Genomic DNA, 21534 nt, shown 5'->3' with positions numbered 1-21534 from the left:
TGAGGCCACCTATGACGTCTATCTAGATACGAAGGTCGACCTATCTTAGATATGTTGAATAGACGTCGACTATACATCTATTCGACTTCACGTTTCTCTCTGGGAATGCCACATCCAGACGGATTTACATAGTCACATAAGTACAATATGCATAAGAAATTTTATTGATTCATAAGTAAATGCGCAAGAAAATAGAATCAAGAATTCATAAGAAATCCACGCTATGAAGAGATTATCCCTGTTTCTGTCAAATTCGTAGCTATCGCGATCCTGCGAGACAAGGACGAACATGTCCTTACAAGTATATCGCCGGGAGAGGACATTGCGCCCACATCTACGCGTTACTGCGCAGTTGGATAGCCTTTTCATTAAAATAATATCGCACAATATTATAATCAACTCGCTATTGCTGCAAGATTAAGGCAGCGATCAACAGAAGATTAATTACATCAAAACCTTTTCTTTACGAGTAAAATATTGGTCGCGTTTGGCAGAGAAGGCGTTTCTGTTATTGTCTTGTCAACACTCGACGTTGACTTGTTGGTTGTAAAAGTAAGAGCCAATCACGTTTTTATGATTGCTACTGAGCGGTTTTCTCTGTCGAACGCGCCTATTCGTATAATATCATAATATATATTTAGAAAACATATAATGTTGATTTCAAAGCCCGTTCTACATTAAGTCGTATATCGTAGTCGTAAGCAAATTGATCAACTACAGTCGATTATTCTGAGAATATTCTTGAAATAATTGACTGTGATTGGTCAATTTGCTTACGACTAAGAGCCACCGCACAAGCTTTTCCGTAATGCATTACGTTACGTTAAAGCGGCGTCTACAATAGAAATTTTAATCCCTAAATCTTAAGAAATTGACTAATCACAGTCGAGTATTCTTCTCATACTTGACTGTGATTGGTCAATTTCTTAAGGATTAGGGCTTAAAATCTCTATTGTAGACGCCGCATTAATATTGACTCTAAACCTAAACTCGTACGTAATTTTAAACTTCAGTCAACGCATAAAAAAAATCGTAACCGTAACGTAGCAAAAATGGTTACGATTTTCTCTGTGCGTTGACTGAAGTTTAAGGTTATATACGAGTTTAGGTTTAGAATCAAGACTTAACGTAACGTAATGCTAGAGAGAAGCCTGAAGGTGCGAACCCATGCAGCGGAACAGCGTAACGCGGAACGAAAGCGGAACCAATCACGAGTGTTCCGCAGTTTTTGCAACATAGATTCCAAGTCCCTACATCCCCATGGAGCATAACGAGCGCACCGCGGACCAATGCGCAACCAATCATGAGTTATTATTTCAAAAGGGTTAAAACCGCGTTGAGACTTATTTAACTTATTTAACATTTTTAATCAATATTTCCAATAAGAACGCGTTCATTTCAATATTTATGTACACGATAATAGAAAACGACCGATAAAAACAATGTTTAAAAGTCATTTTAGAGACGTTCTGCTCGTTCTGCTTGTGCTCATTCCGCTCTATGGGAATGTAGGGACTTGAAATACACGTAACAAAAATGACGGAACTGAGTATGTATGTACACATATACTTTGTTAAATTTATGACAGCGTGGATCAACGTAGACATTACAAAACAGAGATAAATTATTAACTTTTACAAAAGTTATTACTCATTATTGAAGGATAAAGGAAAATTATAATACTTAATAGTAATTGACAGGTAATATATAGAATGAAATATGTAATATATTAATAATATTGTGATATGTGATAACTTTTATATATATTTACTGATAGAAAATTTACTAATTATAAGAAAATCATCACAATGGATTCTACAATTGTATTATTATGCATCTGCAAGTATTGAAAGAAATGGAGACAATCCTCAACATATCAGAGAGCGCACCAAAAGAAATTGCTGAGATTATATATAATATATAAAAGAATGGTGCGACATGAAAATACAATAAAACAGAAACAGAAAAGAAATTGTTGGATTCGTACTATTTTCACGCCTGAAAAAAGATTTTCGCAAGGTGCCAGTGATAATTTAATTCCTGAAATGTTGACCTTCAATGATCCAAAATATTTTAATTTCTTGCGGTTAACACTAATGTTATTTGAAAAACTATTGGATATTGTTGGACCAAAAATTCAGAAACAGTGTGCAGTTCGAGAGCCAATTTCATCACGGATACGACTGCAACTTACTTTACGATATTTAGCCAGTAGAGACAGTATGGCATCTATATCATATGCATTCCGTGTAGGAAATAATACCGTATCGACAATAATTTCCGAAACATGTCGATGTATTTGGGACGAATTGAAGGAAAAATCTTCCTCAATCCGACAGTAGAAAACTGGCATAAGGTAGCCAAAGACTTTGAGGACCTGTGGAATTATCCTAATTGTATTGGAGCAGTAGATGGTAAATATGTGGATGTTGATGTAAGTATATTTTATTATTTCTCTACATTATACGAAATTTAAAAAATATTTGGAATGTTTATTATGCAATATATGTATTATGCAATTATTGAATATAAATTTCAATTAGTTGGTTTGTATTGTATTGCAGGCCCCACCAAATAGTAGATCAAGCTATTACGATTATAAAGGAAGACATATGTTGTGCCTCTTCGGGTACAACGGGATTTTTGGGGATGATCCAAGGGTTCGGCTCGTCTTAGGAGTAGGGACTCCGAGAAACACGAGGCAAAGATTCCGTGCAAAGAGATTTATTTGTACAGCTTACGTATCGTAGAGTTCGGTTCGGTGATGCTTCGGCGATGTAACAGTGTCGGCGTTTGCAGAATCTCACAGTTTCTTCAAGTACACGCGTCACCACTTAGTTTCGGAATACGGCCTCGAGGTACTCGTTACCTCTCTTTTTATGGTCCGAAAGTAGGTGGTTTTTCGGTATTAGGTCGCGATGTCTTAATTGCATATTGAAACGAATTGCATATCTTGCATTTAATCGCGGTTTTGGGAGCGCGCGCAACAGCTTACAAAGTGCTGAATTTGCGCAGTGCTCCTTTTTTACTTTTATAGGTCGTAATTACGTTATTCAATTTTGAATTACGACACATAGTATAAATTTAATGGCAATTAGTGACGCAAAATATTGTTTTTTAATGTTGGATATTGGTGCTGAAGGTCGACAAAGTGATGGAGGTGTATTTCGAAGAAGCGAAATTGGTATCGGTTTCGAAAATGTAAATATGAATTTACCTGATCCAACTCAAGTGGAAGTAAATGGGCCAGAGCTTCCGTATATATTGGTGGCAGATGAGGCATTTGCTTTAACACCATACATGATGTGACCTTTTCCTCGTAGCAAGCACCTTGACATAAGAAAGAAGATATTTAACTATCGTCTAAGTAGAGTAAGATTAGTAGTCGAAAACGCTTTTGGATTGCTTGCAGCTCGGTGGAGAATTTATCGGAAACCGATTAATACCTCTTTAAGCACAATGGTGAAAATCGTGCAAGCTACAACAGCTTTGCATAATTATATTATCCAATATGAGGCGATGTTATCTCTAGCAGAAAGAATCTACTCCAAGAACAGCACAGAAGATAATCTGAACTTGACTCACACAAGTGCATTTACAGAAATGGATGCGCTCAATACCAATTCACATAGTCGATATGCTGCACAAGTGCGAAATCATTATGCTGATTTTTTTATGAATACCGGTGCACTCGAATGGCAATGGAATAAGGCCTTGAATAATGATTTTTAAATATACATCATATTTGCTCGATGGTCGCTTTGATACGCATTACAGGTTTGTCGCAGTCCAGATGTTTGTTAACGATCATCGTAGAAATTGAAATAAAATACAAATTCTGCACAAGTATCAACACCATTGAGTAAACTCGCCTTCAGGATACGATGAATGTTGATGAATGACAATAACAATACACACTCGTTGGCAAAGAACACGTCCTTGTTCTTTTTCTATGTTTTATACATTTAATTTGTATTTAATAACTGAACATAGAAATAAATTCGTTGTTTTGTAAAACATTTAATTTGTTTATCAATTATATATTTTGTCCTTTCGAAAATGCTGATAAAATGTATAAAAGGACTTCAAGAAGGATACAAAAGAAGGGAGGTGAAATATAAATCCAAACGCAGCTTTATTTTATAAAAATATATAAATATCTAATTTTATATATTATATAATAAAATACTATAAAAATATAACTAAACTATAGTAAAAAATACTGAACATGTTAACATTGGTCACTGACATCGTAGTATTATAATTCCGAATCTGAAATGAAAATATTTATATATGTATCATATAGAATGGATGCAAAGAAAAACAGATGAATCTATACATGCATACGAATACACTTATTGTATGCCTATTATATACTATTATGTATACGCAACCATTATCTAAATTGTTTTGAACTTCCAGTACCCTGCTGAGAAATTCTATTTGTAATTTTGTTCTCTCTTTGTAAGGAAGCCGACGGAGCCCATCAGTCAAGCTTAATACAAAGCCATGTACCGGATCATTTTGTACAACTGGCTCGGCCATCAGTGTCTTAATGAAGGTCTCTTCTAAACTGTCTAGATCTGTCTTCGATGATTTTCTTTCTAAAAGAACATATAAATAATGTATAAGATTATGATATATAATTTAAAAAATGAGCGTAAATTTACCTAATAAGCGGAAACTTATTAAAACATTGGTTTTGAATTCATATTCTTTAAGTTTGAAATTGAAAAATATTTGAATATTTCTAAGTGTTTTTATAATTCCTAATACGCGAATTCGTTTAATTATGCACAGTTTGATTAACTATAAATTGTTTATTAGAGATTATTATAGAAAAAAATAAAAATATAAGACAAAATGTATATTACTTTACACAATTTTTATAATTTACAATATAATTTACATTTACACTTGACATGAAACAAAATTATAATAATAATAATAATCTTTATTTAATTTCAGCTTAACGCCAAGAAGTGGACTTGGTTTACACAATACTTATAACTCACATACCTTTCTCATTCTCTCATACATACCCTTATACTACCTTATATTCCTATTTTTTCTTATAACCTTCTCCTTCTCCTTCCAAATTTTCCTTAATAACCTTCCTTTCGCATCATCTAACACATCATTCCACAATTTTTCCTCTACTTCATTCTCATCCTTACCTATTTCTGTAAACCAACTTTTAGTTACATCACAATCTTTAAAATAATGACTTATACAATCTTCGCCTATACCGCAAAATACACAGGCATACGCTTCCTCCCCTAACAAATATTTATTTCTATCCTCCATGTTTCCGCACCTTAACCTTAGTAAAGCCCTTACGCTGTCGCCTAAATTTCCTATATCCACATTTCCTTCCCTTAAATACATTGGCCCTTCCAACCTTATTTCCAAATTCTTGTATTTCTTATTATATCTAGCTTCCCTAATTTTATTATCTTCTGATTGTCTCTGCACTTCCCTGCCCCTATTTCTCAACTCTTCTCTAATATCCATTCCTTCCTCTCTTAAAATTTCTAATGCTTCGATACCCCACCCATTTCTATTATAATATTTTTCTCTCTCCCTACTATACATATCCTCCCCCTCCCCCTCTATTTACTTCTTTTTCCATCCAACACCTTTTTACCCATCTACTTTCTTCCATACCTCTTATCTTTTCCTCATATCTCCAAGACCTTATACCCCACTCTATCCTTAATTTGTTTAAACCTAATTCTCTCGACATTAAATACCTTGGCGTACAGAATTCTAACCTGAATAACCATCTTACGTAATCTAATATCACTCTTTCTAATTCCTTCTTTTCCTCCCAGCCCCATATTTCCACTCCGTAAGACATTACACTCTGCACCAGATACCTAAATAACCCCCACCTTCTTGTAAAATCATCTCTACAAATCCTTTCCCCCAAACCCCATGTTTTATTGGCTGCCAACCTTCCTTTGTTATATAAATCCTTTATGTGTTCTTTATAATTTCCATTACTATTAAATACAAAACCTAAATACTTGAAAATCTTTACCTCCTCTATATCTTTCCCTTCCCATTTTCATGACTCTTTCTTTTCCCTATTTCCTCTGTTAAAAACCATCACCCCCTTGTTTTTTCGGTACATAATACCATTTTCTTTTTCTTTAAAAATCTCTTTACTGTCTGCAACATATCCATCAGTGCCTCTTTATTCTTTGCTATAAAAACCATATCATCCGCATACCCTAAGGACCATAGCCTATTTCTACCTACTCTTATACTCCCAATATTACGCCTTTCTAACTCCTTTCCTATATCCGTTACATACAAGTTGAACAGCAGAGGACTCATCACACAACCTCTGTTTCGTCTTCAAGTCTGTTCCTCAAAATCTCCGCATATATCTTATAAGCCGAGCACAGCAAAGATATGCCTCTATAGTTACCAGCCTTATTAGTGTCCCCTCTCTTATACAATGGAACAATTATTGACATTTTCCAATCCTTGGGTATATATCCCTCTTTCCATATCTGCCTCAATATTTCCACCAGCCCTTTCTTCACTGCACCTCCTTCGAATTTCCAAGCTTCTATTGGTATTCCATCCACCCCTACTGCCTTCTTCATTTTCAACTTCCTAACCGCTTCACCAATTTCCTCTTCTTCCAACTGTCCTTCTATCCTCTCCTCTCGTATACTTTTAATTTCTCCTTCTTCTTCTCTATTAACACTCCCTTTCTGTGTCTTTTTACCTTCCAATAACTCTATAAAGTAGCTTCTCCATACTTCTTTACTTATCTCCGCTTCCTTCCATGTCCTCTTCTTCCTTTTCTTATTTATAAATCTCCATACTTCCGTGGGATTTCTTAAATTCTTCAACTCTTTCTTCTCTTTCCCTCTTCTCTCTTTGCTTCCTCTCTGCGAGCTCTTTTAACTTCCTTCTTTCCTCCATATATTTCTCTTTACCTATTTTACCTTGTCTCCATTTCTTATAACATCTTCTCACCTCCCTCTTCTTTTTAGAGCATTGCCTATCCCACCAATCCTTTTGTCCTAATTCTATTTTTCTCTTCGCCACCTTTTTCCTTATCATTGCTACCTGTACCATGCCTTTAAGTTTGTCCCATTTCTCTTCAATTGTTCCTTGGCTATTCTCCTCCCATGTTAACTTTTCCACATTTTCTTTATACATTTGTACAGCTTCCTCATCCCAGCATATCTTTCAGATCTCCTCCTCCTCTTCTTTATCCTTTCCTTCTACATATGTTCTTCTTCTACCTCTTTCTTCTATCTTCAACGTTATCGGTAAGTGGTCTGAGTCCACTCTATCATCAACCCTGAAATCCTCTATTCTATCTATCGCATTTTCACTACAAAAAACGTAATCAATTACTGTACAACCTCTAGCACCTACATACGTAAACTCTCCTTCCCAGTCCCCATCTGTTCATACCATTTAACACATGCCATCCTTTGCCCATAAAATAGTCATATTCTTTCCTCCATTACCTACCAATTTATCTTTACTCTTCCTGTCAAACCCTCCCACCTCTTCTTCATACCCACCCAATTCGCCTATTCTAATATTAAAATCCCCCCCCCCATGATTATTTGTTCCCCTTCCTTTCTTTCTAACCAATTCTCTAATTTCTTTTCTAGAGCGTTCCAGCACTCCTTATTATATACAGATACAATAAATAACCTTCCTTTTCCCTCATTAATTTCTGATATCACAAACTCCTCCTCCTTATCTCCTATTATTCTATCCACATTACTTCCCCAATCCCTTTTCTTTCCTAAAATAAAATCACCCATTGCCCTTCCCCTCCTTTTCTCCTTTACCGCATATCTACATCCCCAAACATGTGTATTTGGCCCTTTAACTTCTCCCAGCTTTTTTCATCTATCCATGTTTCACTTAAACTGACAAAATCAAAATTCCTAATATACCGCCAAAAATCTATTCTTTTATTTCCTACCCCTGCAACATTCCAAAATAAAATATTTCTACCTACAATTTCCTTTCCCCCCTCTTTGCCCTTCTCTTCCGCTTCTTGGCTTAAGCAAAATTTGACCCCCCATTGCCTCTCCCCCCGCCCTCACCTTCCTATCACTACACTCTGTTTCCCCATAATCTTTGTCTAATTCCTTTTCTACTTCTGCCCACATTTTCCATTCCCCTTTTATTCTAACTCTCGCATATCCTGCCTTCACATCTTCCCCCTTGTTTTTCTGTTCTTCACCCATTTACCTATTTTCTCTTGTCTCTTTCTCTCCTCCCACGTTAAATCATTTTCAATAAAAATCCTTCCTCCTTTTAACTTATTTTTATTATACATCACCTTCCTCTTGTCTTCAATCCCTTCTAACTTAACTATTATCATAAGCCCACTTATTTTAACATTAACCACTGCACACTCTATTTCTATTTTATTCTTTAAAAATTCCCTCGCCCACTTCCTCTTATTTTTATCTATTTCTTTTATGTCAATCCCTTTAATCACTATATTATTTTTCCTTTCTTCCCTTTCTTTATCTAATACCATTTTCCTTATACTTTCTACCTCCTTACTACTTAACCTTTCATCACTTATTATCGATCCATAAGAACCGTAAAAACTACTTTTTTACTTCTACTTCCCCTGCTGTCTCCCTCGCTTTCCTCCGCTAAATTCGTCCCTTCTTCTAAATTTCCATATCCTCTCTTCATTATTTCCATACTTTTTTCTATTTTATCTAACCTCTCCTCTATTCTTATCATTCTAGCCTCCCAAACTAACTCTTTTCTTTCTACGTTACTTATTTCCCCCATTACACTTTCCTTTATATTTTTAATCTCCTTTAATTCCTCCCTTATCAATTCCCTCTCTTTTCTTAACTCTTTTAACACATTAGTTTCATCCTTATCCCCCTTAAGTGCAAACGTTACCTTTCTTTTTACCGTACCCTCTTTACCATCCTCCAAAGGGTTTCCATTCTTGCAAATACCTTCCTTACCGACTCTTGCCGTACCTTTCTTCTTATACATTGGCAGCTTCGACATTCTAACCTCAATCCTTTGTCGTTCCCTTTCCTGCCCTATTACGATCAAACTATTGTTCCCCTACACCTGCCTTCCCTCACCCTGCTTCCTTCCTATTCGCTTATTATATCCTACCTTACAAAAACACTTCTCTTAATCCCTGAACTTATAAATTCTAGCTTAAACTAAAGCACGCATTCAGCACGCATCCACTCACTCTCACGCCCTCTAACCAAGTCCAATAAAATTATAGTAAACATTTAAAATAATTTATACATATAATAGTAATTGTACATACTTTTCGATAAATGAAAATTAGGGCTGCTAATTGAGCTTGAAGTAGAACATTCCCCTGCAGGCGATCTCGGTGCTGTGTATCGATTCTTCGATACATTGAAACCTGATGTGGATGGTACATGCAGTGATATCAGTGATAACGGTGATGACGGTGATGACGGTGATGACGGTGATGACGATAATGACCGTGATATTGATGAAACCGAGGAGATTTTGGGTAAAGTAGTTACTGTTCTAATCAAATGAAAAAAGAAAATAAAAGTTGAAAAATTAACTTATAACCTATCGTGAATAATATACAATTCTTTATTGCCATCTCACTGCAAGAAAATCTCAAAATTGATCGATTTTGAGATGGTAATAAAAATTTTTTAAAAAAGTAATATAAAACAGAATAATACATGTTTAAAAATATAGTATAACATATAAAGACATTTTCTACGTTTACTTTTTGAAACTTAAAATAAACAAATTAAAAAAATTAAATAATGATGAAACATGCAAATTTTTAAATATAACAATGTCCCAATAAAACAACATTTTCAGTTTTTATTCATTAAAAGGGTAATATATACTGTCTCGTTTCTATACAGTCGCTTAAAAAATTCATGGCCTCGTAAAAGCGGAAAGTATTTTTTCGTGTTGGAAGAGCTGCCGACCCACTTGGAATGTATTCATTGCTTTTTTTCTTGTCCTTCGCATAACAATCTTTCAAATATTTCCATCTTTTTTTGGCGGTGACGATATCCATGATTCCTTTTTATGATATTGAAGATATTATTACACAAAAAATTATATTTTTCAGTACATATCCATATTATATATGAAAATATAGTAAAATCAATATACAGTTAAAGATTTAGAATGCTAATCCTCGTGTTGTATTAAAACATCCAATCAATTTTTATATAATGTTAATTGTAAAAAATAATTATACAATTACATACCTCCCATCATATTGCAGATCTCTTGCCATGAGCATTTTTTTTTTAATAATGTTCGATCGGCAACCGGTGATCGTACAAAGCGGGTTTCTGGGCAAGACTATGTGTCGTGTCGCTTGATTTTGGCAAGATCAAGCGACACGACACGGGGGGGGGGGCATGAAATATCTAGGTCTTGGAGAATTTTTATTATGTCATCGTAAATCCCAAAGGCTTTTAGGAATGGGAAAATCTTTTCAAGTATGGTTTTTATGAATGGTATAAAAGGAGAGAGGGATGACTGGAGCTCTGGGGAAGAGGGAGAAAAGTGGGGAGCGGGAGCAGCAGGAGGAGAAGAAGAATGGGTGGAGGAGGAGGGATCAAGAGAGAGGGATAGGGTGGAAGTGGAGGGAGAATGGAAGGCTATACCGTTGGAGTATGATGGAAGACGACCGTCTGGAGAGATAAGAAGTGAATTTGGAGGAAAGAATTGATTGGCAGTAGGGCCAGGGCCATGATTGCCTTATTTGAAATAAAGAGGAGACGGAAAATTTTTTTTTGGAAAAAGAAGAAGCAGGGTGAGTATGTGAAGGCGAGTGCGAACGGGGGACAGAGTTATTGGAGGAAGAATGATGTGAATCAGTGCTGGGATTTACTTGCACATTTCGGCCCGATTCCGTGGCTCACGCCTATTGCCCCCCCACTCATCGCTCGTGCGTTAGCAACGAGTCGCCAGATACGCGTAACTAAGGAACGCGACGCTTTGTCTCAGGAGCGTCCGTATATAAGAATGCCCAAATATAATAATAAGACAATACTTTTCTATAATTAAAAGTTTTTCTTCAATATTTTATATTAATGAATTATAAAATATTGAAAAAAAATTTTTAATTCTAAGAATTTTCGCGCTGTATTTAGAAAAGTTTGATTAACGGTTTGAATAACGGTTTGAATAACGGTTCTTCTATCTCTTCCTTCATAAATATCTACGCTTCGTTGTTGATTCCGTCCTCTCCTGCTGCTTTCCTTCTTTTTAACTTTTTCATCTGTGCTTTCACCTCTGCCCTATCTATCTCTCCATTATTCCTTTCAATCTCCTCCTCCTTCTCCTCCTCTTCTTCTTCCTCTTTTCTTCTCCATTCCATGCCTGTCTTTTTTTTCTGTTCTTTCTAGCATATCCATAAAATGTCTTTTCCACTTTTTTATGTCAGTTGTGCTCTGTAATCTGTTCCTCCTCTTCCTAAACTTGTTAATATATCTCCAGGCCTCCGTCTCTGTCTTAATTTTTTCTATTTTCTCTTCTTCCTCCTTTTCTTGTCTTTTCCTTTCTTCTTCGCACCACCTCTTATATTCCTTCCTCTGCTTTACATACTCTTCCCTAGACAGCTTTCCTTTCCTCCATTTCCTTAGATCCTTCCTTAGTAACCTTTTTCTTTCCTTCCTTTCTTCACCTTTATCTTCTTTGTGGACTTATCTATCTTGTCTCTTATCTCCTGCTATAGTGCTTTCTTTCCTGTCTCGTTGTGTCTCCAGCCTTCGATTTCCTTGTGGTAGAATTCTATCCCTTCTTGTGACCAATCGCATTTAACCACTACCTCCTTTTCCTAATTCTCTTCTCTTCCTCCTACTATTGGCCCTTGAATTGTCACTTCTATCGGTAAATGATCCGATTCCGTTCTGTCTCAGATTCTCATTCCTTGGATGTCCTCCTCTGCCTTCTCGTTTGCCACTACGTAATCTATTACTGACGCTCCCTTTCCTCCTACATATTTCCATAATTCACTTTCTTCTCGTTTACTCCCGTTCATTATCGCCCATCCTTTCTCTTCTATTCTTGTCAGCATCTCTCTTCCTTCCTTGTTTATCACTTTGTGTCTTGATCTCCTTCTGTTTATCTCATCCTTCTCATTCCTTATTGGTCCGCCTTCTGCATCTGTCCTTGCGTTGAAGTCTCCTCCTATAATCAAACTCTCTTCTCCTGTTTCTTCTATTTTCTCCTCTAGTAAATCAAAAACTTTTTTTATTTCTCTACAGTATACTGTCACTACTCTTACATTCTTCTTATTGTATACTATTTGACTCTCTAATATTCCCTCTCCATAACTTTCTTGCCTATTGATTTGTCTCATTATTCTGTACATAAAAGTATTACGGTAAGATTATCAAAAACTGAATATTTTATAAGATATTTAATTTTTTATATCAAAAGATGTCAGATTAAAATATAAAATAACTCAAAAAGTACTGAATAAAAAAATAGTTTATTATAGTGTTTTGGAAAGCTCTCGAGGCAAGCTACAAGAATACTAAATAAAAAATGGGGGTTTCCATTTAAGATTTTAAAGTTGACCTTCTCATGACCTTCAAATCATTTTCCAAGGTCAAATCATTGTCACCATCTTATGGCCTCCTTGAAGCCACACAACTTTTGTTTGAAACATTTTTCGATTTAACGCAGTGTTTCTGAGATATTTGAGTGGGTCCTTTAAAATGGGACACCCTGTATATCATGTTTTCCTTACTTAAAATTAAACATACTAAACAATTAATCGTTGTGAAATCTAGTAATGTTACTCGTAAAAGAAAGAAAGATTATTAGATAAAACTAGAAAATGGAAAACGTTGCGTTGGAATATTCCTTTGTAAGTCGGGTAAGTAGAATATTATATTTAATCTTTGGATAATTATAGAAAGTTACAATAAATACAAGTAAAAATAAAATATACAAGTTATAATCGCATTAAAAATAGTATATATTCTAAAGAAAGTTTAATTAATAAAAACGAAATGTAATAAATAAATCGTCAAATACGTATAAAAATTAATCATATTAATTGTTTCCAAACAACTATAATAAAAAATAAAGTAAGATTTGTTAAAGAAAATAAAGTTTCAATAAATATTAAAATATTTTCTATGTTTATCCAACATATTTCGAGTAAAAATATTATAATTAAATCATTCTATAAAGAAAGAAATCTATATCCTATTAAAAAAAAAAACTATAAATTAACATGACCATAAGTAGTTCGTAATCGGAACCAATTTCATTAAGCCAATAATTTCATTAACTGCATTTTAAGCCAATTGATACTCATAAAATACTTTTGATCGTTAGCGTACAATTTAACAATTAGAGTTTGTTAAACAATTGAAAAATTATTTCTAAAAGCAGTTTTTAATACAATTAGATATAATAAAAATATATTAAATAGCTATAAAATATATTATTTTTTTTATATCAATCACTTGACTGCTTTAAAAACCGATCAGTGCATGGGCTGCAAAAGTATTGCAATATTCTTTATTAATATCTTAAAAACAGCGATTTTAATATTAATATAAAATAAAATATAAATTAAGATTATACATACAGACTAACGATTGTTTAAAGCCAATAACCGAGACAATAAATAAATACAAAAGAAAAAATTGTACATTAGAAGATATAACTTAATTTCCGCTTCAATCTATTTAAGCAGACTTATTAATTAATAAGCAGAATTATTAATTAATAAGATTTAGTGTTTAAATAATAAAAATATTAAATTTCAAACAAAACATTCTCTAAAAAATTTTACAAAAATTAATGTGAAACACGTTATTGCATATTAATTATAAAATGAATAATGTATTCCTTATTAATTCAGAAACATAATCAGAAAACCTACCAATGTTTGTAAGTATATTGTGTACGTACATTAAATATATTAAATTCTTGAAAGAAGTGAAAATATTGTTTTGTGGCCTAACGTTCGTTTCCAGGACACAAGCATATCCTCGTAAAAGGTGTCATATTAAACACTTAAATGAAGAACTCGCTTCGAAATACATTTATCGCAAATCTCTTTCAAGTAACTTACAATTTTTTATTTAGATGTCCCGCCAAACTTTCCAGAAAGCAATCAAGGTGTTGGCATAAAGACTTGCACATTTGTTATATATGAGTTACGTCTTTTTACGTTGTTGTTAATATTGTTATGCATTACACACCTTTGTAGAAGGTTTGTTATATATGAGTTACATCTTTTTACGTTGTTTGTTGTCAATAGTGTTATGAATTACACACTTTTGCGGAAAGATGTGATATTGCCTGACGCTGACGTTGTCTGACTGAATTTCTAAATGTTGGTATATACGTTAAATGTGTTAAATATTTTTTAAAAGTGGAATCATCATTTTGTAGCCTAACGTTTGATTCCAGTACATAAAATGTTTTTCGTGCATAATGAAAATCAAAGTGACTAATTTCACATTATACACAATAAACTTTTAATCATAGTTTTTAAAGATTATTTGTACTTCAAGTATTATTAAAAATCGTTGTGTTTTTTTCAATCTCATATCTTTTTATATATTTATATACTATTTTGTGCGATTTTCTTAATTATATAAATATATTGACGGTTTTTATGTGCGAAATTCAATAATACATTATATATACTTCAATTGGCATTGTTAGATAACATTTGTATACATGTCTTTTTTTTTGTATATACATTTGGATGTACAATTATCACATCTACATACATTAGTTTTCCAGGACTGTCCTGGAAACTGCCATTTGATATAGAATTCTTCCAGGTCAGACCTGGAACCATACGAATATCTCGGAATATGCCAATAATTATCGAGAAGTGTCTCGGAACAGACCATTTGACATATATATATATATATACATATAATCTTTATGACAATTTATTATTATTCATAGTTATATTTAGTAATATATATAAATGAGAAAAGAAAATTTGATATATTTTATCCTCTTATGTTACTAAACATTTGTATATTTGTATAAGCTTGCCTATATTTATAGAAAATAAACTTTTTTTAAAGCAAAAATTTAGATATTTAATTTTTGACGTAGAATATTTATGAATAATGGTTTTATATATCGAATTAATTTTAATCAATATGAAAATAATTTTTTTATTCGGTTAGAGAATATTCGTTTATAAAGATGCGCATTTGTTTTTATTATTACGCAATATTTGTAGCATGCATGTATGTATGTACATATCGGGGAATAAGTCGACTGTACCATGCACACACACATGCAGGCAGGCACACGCGATCATATCAGTGCGCGGCAGATACTCAATCGCGCGTGTGTGTACATACGCATAACAAGAAATTACCGCAGAAATACGCTCAACTGTTATAACGCGATATAACGCGTTGAATTTAAAAAACGAGTGTTATGTTTTTGTAGTGTGGTTTTAATAGTGTGTCCCCCTACATACTGGGACGAAAATAAAACTTTCGAGAGACGCTTGCCCGCAGACTTTCTTTAAAAAGAATAAGAGTCAAAAAGTTATTATATTTATATATACCATAATTTTAGAAGGAATTGTTTTAATGTATACTATATACTAATATGTTGTAGATATTATTTAATTTTATTTCCATGCAGTCTACTCAAAAATATAAATATGATAATATAATATTATGTAAAAATATAATATTCCAAATTTTTTTTTTTTAAATTATATCTTTAAAGCAATTCCTAAATAGAAAACAACATAAAGATTTTTATATAAAAAATTGTAATATAAAATTGATCTTCAAATGGAATTTAGAATGACTGTATACACATAAATATACATGATGCATATATGATGCACATAGTATTTAATACTCATATAGTATTTTTATTACAAATAAATGGACACATATGGGCAAAAAAAGAAAAAGGAAGAGTAAAACGGCTGTGAAACGATGTATCGATAGATAATTCACATCAGTCACTAGATATTAGAGAGCATAAAGTATTGCTACAGAAAAAGATATAACTATTTCCTTTTTTTTCTTACTTTTAGCACTTGAATAGGATAGTATGGTCGGTTTTGGCTCAGTTTGTAGTGAGTGTGAGAGAGAGGGTACCGTTGGGGAAGAGAGAGAGATAGTTTCGGAGCAGTTTGTAGGCGCCCGAGGGATGGAGATCGGGCTGGGCGGGTGTATGGGGGGATAAGTAGGATGAGAGAGGAAGCGCGGCCGGGGGGAGCGGTGGGTACGAGTCGCCGAGAGCGCTTGAGAGATGGCGCTCGGGGGGTGGCGGTTCCTCCCGATTCGATCTTGACGCGACTCGTTCTTTAGGGGCGCGCTGCTTTTAGCGCGCGATCCGCTGTCGCGATTCTTTAGGGACGCGCGCGACGCTTCTAGCGCGCGATCCGCGAGCGGACGGCGGGCGCCCGGCGTCGAGGGGGCGGGGGATCGTCGGTGGGCGGTCGAGCGGACGGAGGGGCGCCCCTCGTCGCTCTCCTCTTCTCGAGGCGCGCGTTAGCGGCGATACGAGCGCGCTTGTCACTTTAGCGAGATGGCGAATCTTCGAAAGGTCGTGAAATAAAGAGACATCGTCGTTCTAGCGAAAGAGGAGAAGTGTTTTTATTGTTTTCTTTTACAATATTTTTAATATATTAATAATACGATAATACGAGTACGCGGGTAAGCGTATCACGATTCCACGAAGAGCAGAGCCTGCAGCTCGCAATCGATTAGATCGTTGCGGTCGAAGTTATCGCTCTCGCGTATCATCGCGGGAATAAGCGCTTTATCGCGAGCGCCTGCCGCAATGTCGAGGAAACGAGTCAGCTTGTTGTCCACGCGCGCGGTTAAACCGCTTAAAGATGCAACGATGCGGTTGACGCAAAGTTCCAGATTTAATATAGTTACGACGGTGTTCTTCGATACGGCTAGACGAATTTTAGGCGTTTCGAGACGAAGTATTCGGAGATTGTTGAGTTTGCCGAATCGTAGCGTCAACTGTCCGATGTGTATCGATGTCGGGCGCGCCTCGTCGCGCTCGTCGGAGCGAAAATGTGATAGAAGCGTGGGTCGTAGATCGAGCAGTTCCTTCCACGTATCCGGCGTTAGCGAGATCTCTTTGCCGTGACAATCTCCGAGGACGATTTCTACGAAAGAGGGTCGGCTGACGTTAATGCTGATTTCCATATGTTTATATGCGGTTTTGGTCAATGGATAGCGTTTTCCTAAGATTCTGAGCGGTCGCGCAACCGAGACGTCCGCATCGCGTCTTGGCGTCCGATCGCGATCTCGTCTAAAAATAGATGCGAGCGATGAGAGAAACGGTGCTAGCGAATTATTAGTTCGAATAAATGTTTCATAGTCTTACCCATTGTCCATTTTAGCTTTTTTAGCGTATTCCGCGCTATCTTCGCGGTCTCGCTCGGTTAGCCTCGATCGATCGTCGAATGAGTGTTGCTGCTGCGTTTGTCCCCCCATTGTCGCGTACATCGTCTCGTTTGTTCTTCTCATTTGTTCTTTCTCGCGCGTTAGCTTCGGTGTTCTCCGTCAATAATGAAGCGCTTAACGGATGGACGGTCTTTATATACTCGCGTAGAGATCGCTTCTTCCCCTTTCGCGCGCTTTCTCTTATATATTCTATTTTTAAAAAATAACGGTAGGGTCGCTCTAGTCGTTCTCATCGTCGATCCTCTCTCTCTCGGTCGCGTCGCCGAGGCGATAAACGCGACTAAGGAGATCGCGCAATTGCCTCAGCAGTCCATCCGTAGGACATTCGATGCCGAGCGCGCGTAGATCGAAAGGACCCGCCGAGGTTACGATATTCGTGAATTCGTTGAAGGCGTAGAACTGACGTTTGGCGAAAAAATATAGATTACCATCGATGTATCGGAAAGCCGACGTTATCGCGGACGGAATTCCGGGAAATATATCTTTTAATGGAGCGTGTCTAACGACTATCATGTGACACTCGTCGATTTCCGCGACTTTATCATCGTCGTATATAGCGTAAATTCGTCCCGTGTGCGTATTTATTGCTGCGTTGATTTTAATGTTTTGGGGAAGTCCGATATCGTGGAGATATCTCGGCCAACCCGATTTTAATTTAAGACTGGGATATTCCGCGAGGTAGATCGAATCGTTCGCGAATAGCGCGAGATCGCCCGAGGGTCTTCGATACGCGGCGGATAGACGCGTGAAATTCGCCGGTAGAAACGTCGCGTAATCCGTGAGCGTCATGGGTCTACCGTAATGTTTCTCGGTCATGTCGACCGACCATACGTTGCGGCGATTAGCTATATATAATCGATGATTCATTATCAGCGCGGCGTCCACGCGCCGCAATATGCAGAGATCCGCGCGCGCTGGGTCGGTCGGCGCGACGTTCGTCGTCGCGGGCGCCGCGGTGGTCGCGGGAGTCGCCGTCGGATAATTTCCATCGTCGTGAGAGCCGTACAGATTCTGTATAGCGAGAATGTCTTCTATGCTCAGCTTAACTGGAAATTGATTCTCGATGTCGGGTATATACGGGAACATTATAGAGTCATTGCGCATGCTGTGCTGTAGACCCAATGCGTGGCCGATCTCGTGCGTTAGCGTTTGTAGCAGGTGATGCGTGTCGGGAGGATTCTTGTTTAGATACACGTGCCACGGTTCGGAATCGTCGACGTGTATCTCCGATGTGAAGTCGGTCGTTCCAGAGGGAAAGAACGCGTGAGCTAGGGCTCCTCCCGGACCGTCGAAGGCCGCCGGGCAAATACCGACGTTCTGACGATTCGCGTAAGTGTGCGCGCCCGTTAGATACGATATCAATATATCGGGGCGTAACGGGTCGCGCGTGAAAGTTAGCGACGAGTTCGCCGCCCATAACGCGAACGCCGTTTCGGCCGTTCGCGAGATTGCCTGGCTAGCCACCTGAAAATTCCATGCGAGACGCGTCTTCGGCCATTTTCGCGCAATCGGGCTATACGCGCGATCGGGAATGTCCGCGAGGCCGCATCGCGGTTTGCTCATAAGGTGAAGCGTAACGGCGTCTAACGCGCCGTTTCCCGATAATTGATAGTATTCTTGAAACAGCGATAGCGCGCGACGCAGAGACGTCGCGTTATCGGACGACAGCGATCCTCCATCGTCCTTTAGAAAACCGTACGCGCGCAGGAAACGAAGCACCTCGATCCTCTCCGAGTCGAAGGGCGCGGCGACGAGCATCGTCGCTAGAGCGAGAAGAGCCGTCCTCGCGTTAGTCATCGCGCGAAGCGGGGAAGACGCGGTAAACTATCGAGAGACGCCGAGCGTGATTGATTCGCGCGTTTCGCGAGACGTCTATTTTTATCGTCGAGTAACGTGGATGGGGGAGAGGGAAATGCGCTTCTTTCGACATCGAGCGTTCGGAATGCGCGTTATCTAGCGGACGCTCGAGTTGCTGTTTTGTTATTTCTATTTTTATTATTCGTTTGTCCTCTAAGAAGGACTTGATGAGCGATTAAAGATATCCCTTCCAACGATGCGCGTTATCTAACGGATGTTTTTTGTTACTTCTATTTTATTATTCGTTTGTCCTCTAAGAAGGACACTCGATGAGCGATTAAAGATATCCCTTCCAACGATGCGTGTTATCTAACGGATGTTTTTTGTTATTTCTATTTTATTATTCGTTTGTCCTTTAAGAAGGACACTCGATGAGCGATTAAAGATATCCCTTCCAACGATGCGCGTTATCTAACGGATGTTTTTTATTATTCGTTTGTCCCCTAAGAAGGACACTCGATGAGCGATTAGAGATACCTCCTTCCGGCGACGATAAATTAGAGATACCCCTTAGATGTCCCCTAGATACTCCCTTCCGGCGATGATGATCTCATTGTTCGCCGAGTATTCGGAATGCGCCTTATCTAACGGATGTTTTTTGTTATTTCTATTTTTATTATTCGTTTGTCCCCTACGAAGGACACTCGATGAGCGAGTAGAGATACCCCCTTCCGGCGACGGAGCGGTCGCGGAAGGAAGATGCGGCGCGATCGATAAATCGTACCGCGACATCCGCGCGTCGATTTTTATAAAACGCGAGATCGTTTCGAGAAGCGTCAAAGTATTCTCGCTCGCGAGATAACGAAGCGCGAAACGGTGGAGCGCGAAGTGGCGAGAGTTAAAATCGGTCACGAACTGTTCAATATGGAACGAATCGAACAGATAATTAACGCGGCCGATTATATTAATGTAAACGGAGATTTAATCGCGATAAAGTCCTACGTTCTGGGAGACCTCGCCACGGATTTGCGCGCGGAGGCGCAAGGTGTTATCGAGAATAGTCCAGATTCGTTTAGACTCACCTTTCAGTTGAACGAAGACGTAGATATTGCGCGTTTAATGTAAGTATTCGATCGGAATTATATTAAATTATAATGTTTTAATAACGTCTTACTTTTACTAACTTTTACTTTTACTAACTTTTACTTTTGTATTTTAGACAAGAAAAAGAGGGCTGCATAAGAACGGCGCGAGAATCGCTCTACGATTTAATAACTAGAACGAGAACTATGCTCGCACAAGCGCAAAGTCATAGCGCGTTGCGCGACGCTCGCCGACGCGACGTCGCGCGAGCCCCCGAACGGTTCAACTTAATCGGTCGACTTCACGAGCGCGAGCGCGACTTCGCCATCACCGAGTTAATCGGTCCGCTTCGCGAGAGCGAGTGCGACTTCGCCGTTCCCGAGGTTAGGCGAGTCGTCGCATCGCCGATTGACGAGGAGCCCGAATCGCGACCGATCGGCGAGGAGCCCGAATCGCGGTCGATGGAGGACGAGGCCGAACCGGCGACGGTCGACGAGGGTGAATCGCGGGCGGGTGTACGATTGGCGAACTACGAGCCCGAATCGCAACCGTTCGACACGGAGTAATTTTACGCGTTAATGAAGCGCATTTGTAAGATATGATTTTTACGAATAAACGCTATACGTTAAGCCAGTGCATGCCACAATCTGCACATTTCGGCCGATTTCCGAGAGTCAACGCCTATCGCCCCCCCCTTGCGTCTTGAGATCCTCAACTAGCAACCGTAACCAAGCGCGCGGCGCTCTGCCTCAGGTACGGTGCATCTATACCGCGAAGCCGTTCCGTACTCCCTTACTGCCAAATATCAATGTTTTAAACGCGATCTTTTTAGAATTTTTTAAAATAATTAATTCAAGAATAAAGTTTCAATACTCGATTATTAATTACATTTACAATATAATAATTCTAAAAATATTACGTTATTCTAATTTATATAATGACATCATATACTGGGAATATCCAACAGTCTATAACTTAAATAATATCGTTCATAAGTATTTCGTGCTTTTAATAAAAGCGTCTTTTATAAAACTTTAAATTTACAATTATTTATTAATTTATATATCGGAAAGAGTTTCCGCGCGCGACACATTTAACAAATTTAATCTATCGAATATAATTTAATAATATTTTAGAATTATTATATCGTAAATGTAATTAATAATCGAGTATTGAAACTTTGTTCTTGAATTAATTATTTAAAAAA

General features: G+C 37.4%; 2 protein-coding genes and 1 pseudogene across 2 annotated transcripts; 1 reads left to right on the top strand and 2 right to left on the bottom strand.

The window, feature by feature from the left end:
• The first annotated feature begins 2045 nt into the window (after positions 1-2045).
• On the top strand, positions 2046-3309 carry LOC138940545 (putative nuclease HARBI1; annotated as a pseudogene).
• Positions 3310-16484: 13175 nt separating this feature from the next.
• LOC138940544 (uncharacterized) lies at positions 16485-17477 on the bottom strand. The gene is made up of 2 exons (XM_070309528.1): positions 17368-17477; positions 16485-17292 (listed from the first exon to the last, which is right to left on the bottom strand). The coding sequence occupies exons 1-2, from the start codon at positions 17475-17477 to the stop codon at positions 16689-16691; spliced, it is 714 nt and encodes a 237-aa protein (XP_070165629.1). The 3' UTR covers positions 16485-16688.
• A 189-nt stretch (positions 17478-17666) lies between these two features.
• On the bottom strand, positions 17667-19244 carry LOC138940543 (stromelysin-1-like). Its single transcript, XM_070309526.1, has one exon. It carries the CDS (start codon positions 19242-19244, stop codon positions 17667-17669), a length of 1578 nt encoding a protein of 525 aa, XP_070165627.1.
• Positions 19245-21534: the final 2290 nt, after the last annotated feature.

This window comes from Polyergus mexicanus, unplaced genomic scaffold (assembly GCF_030449975.1).
Source record: "Polyergus mexicanus isolate NDT 795.1 unplaced genomic scaffold, iyPolMexi1.0 SCAF_17, whole genome shotgun sequence".
Classification (NCBI taxonomy): Eukaryota; Metazoa; Arthropoda; class Insecta; order Hymenoptera; family Formicidae; genus Polyergus; species Polyergus mexicanus.
This window is presented reverse-complemented; position numbering and strand designations above follow the sequence as displayed.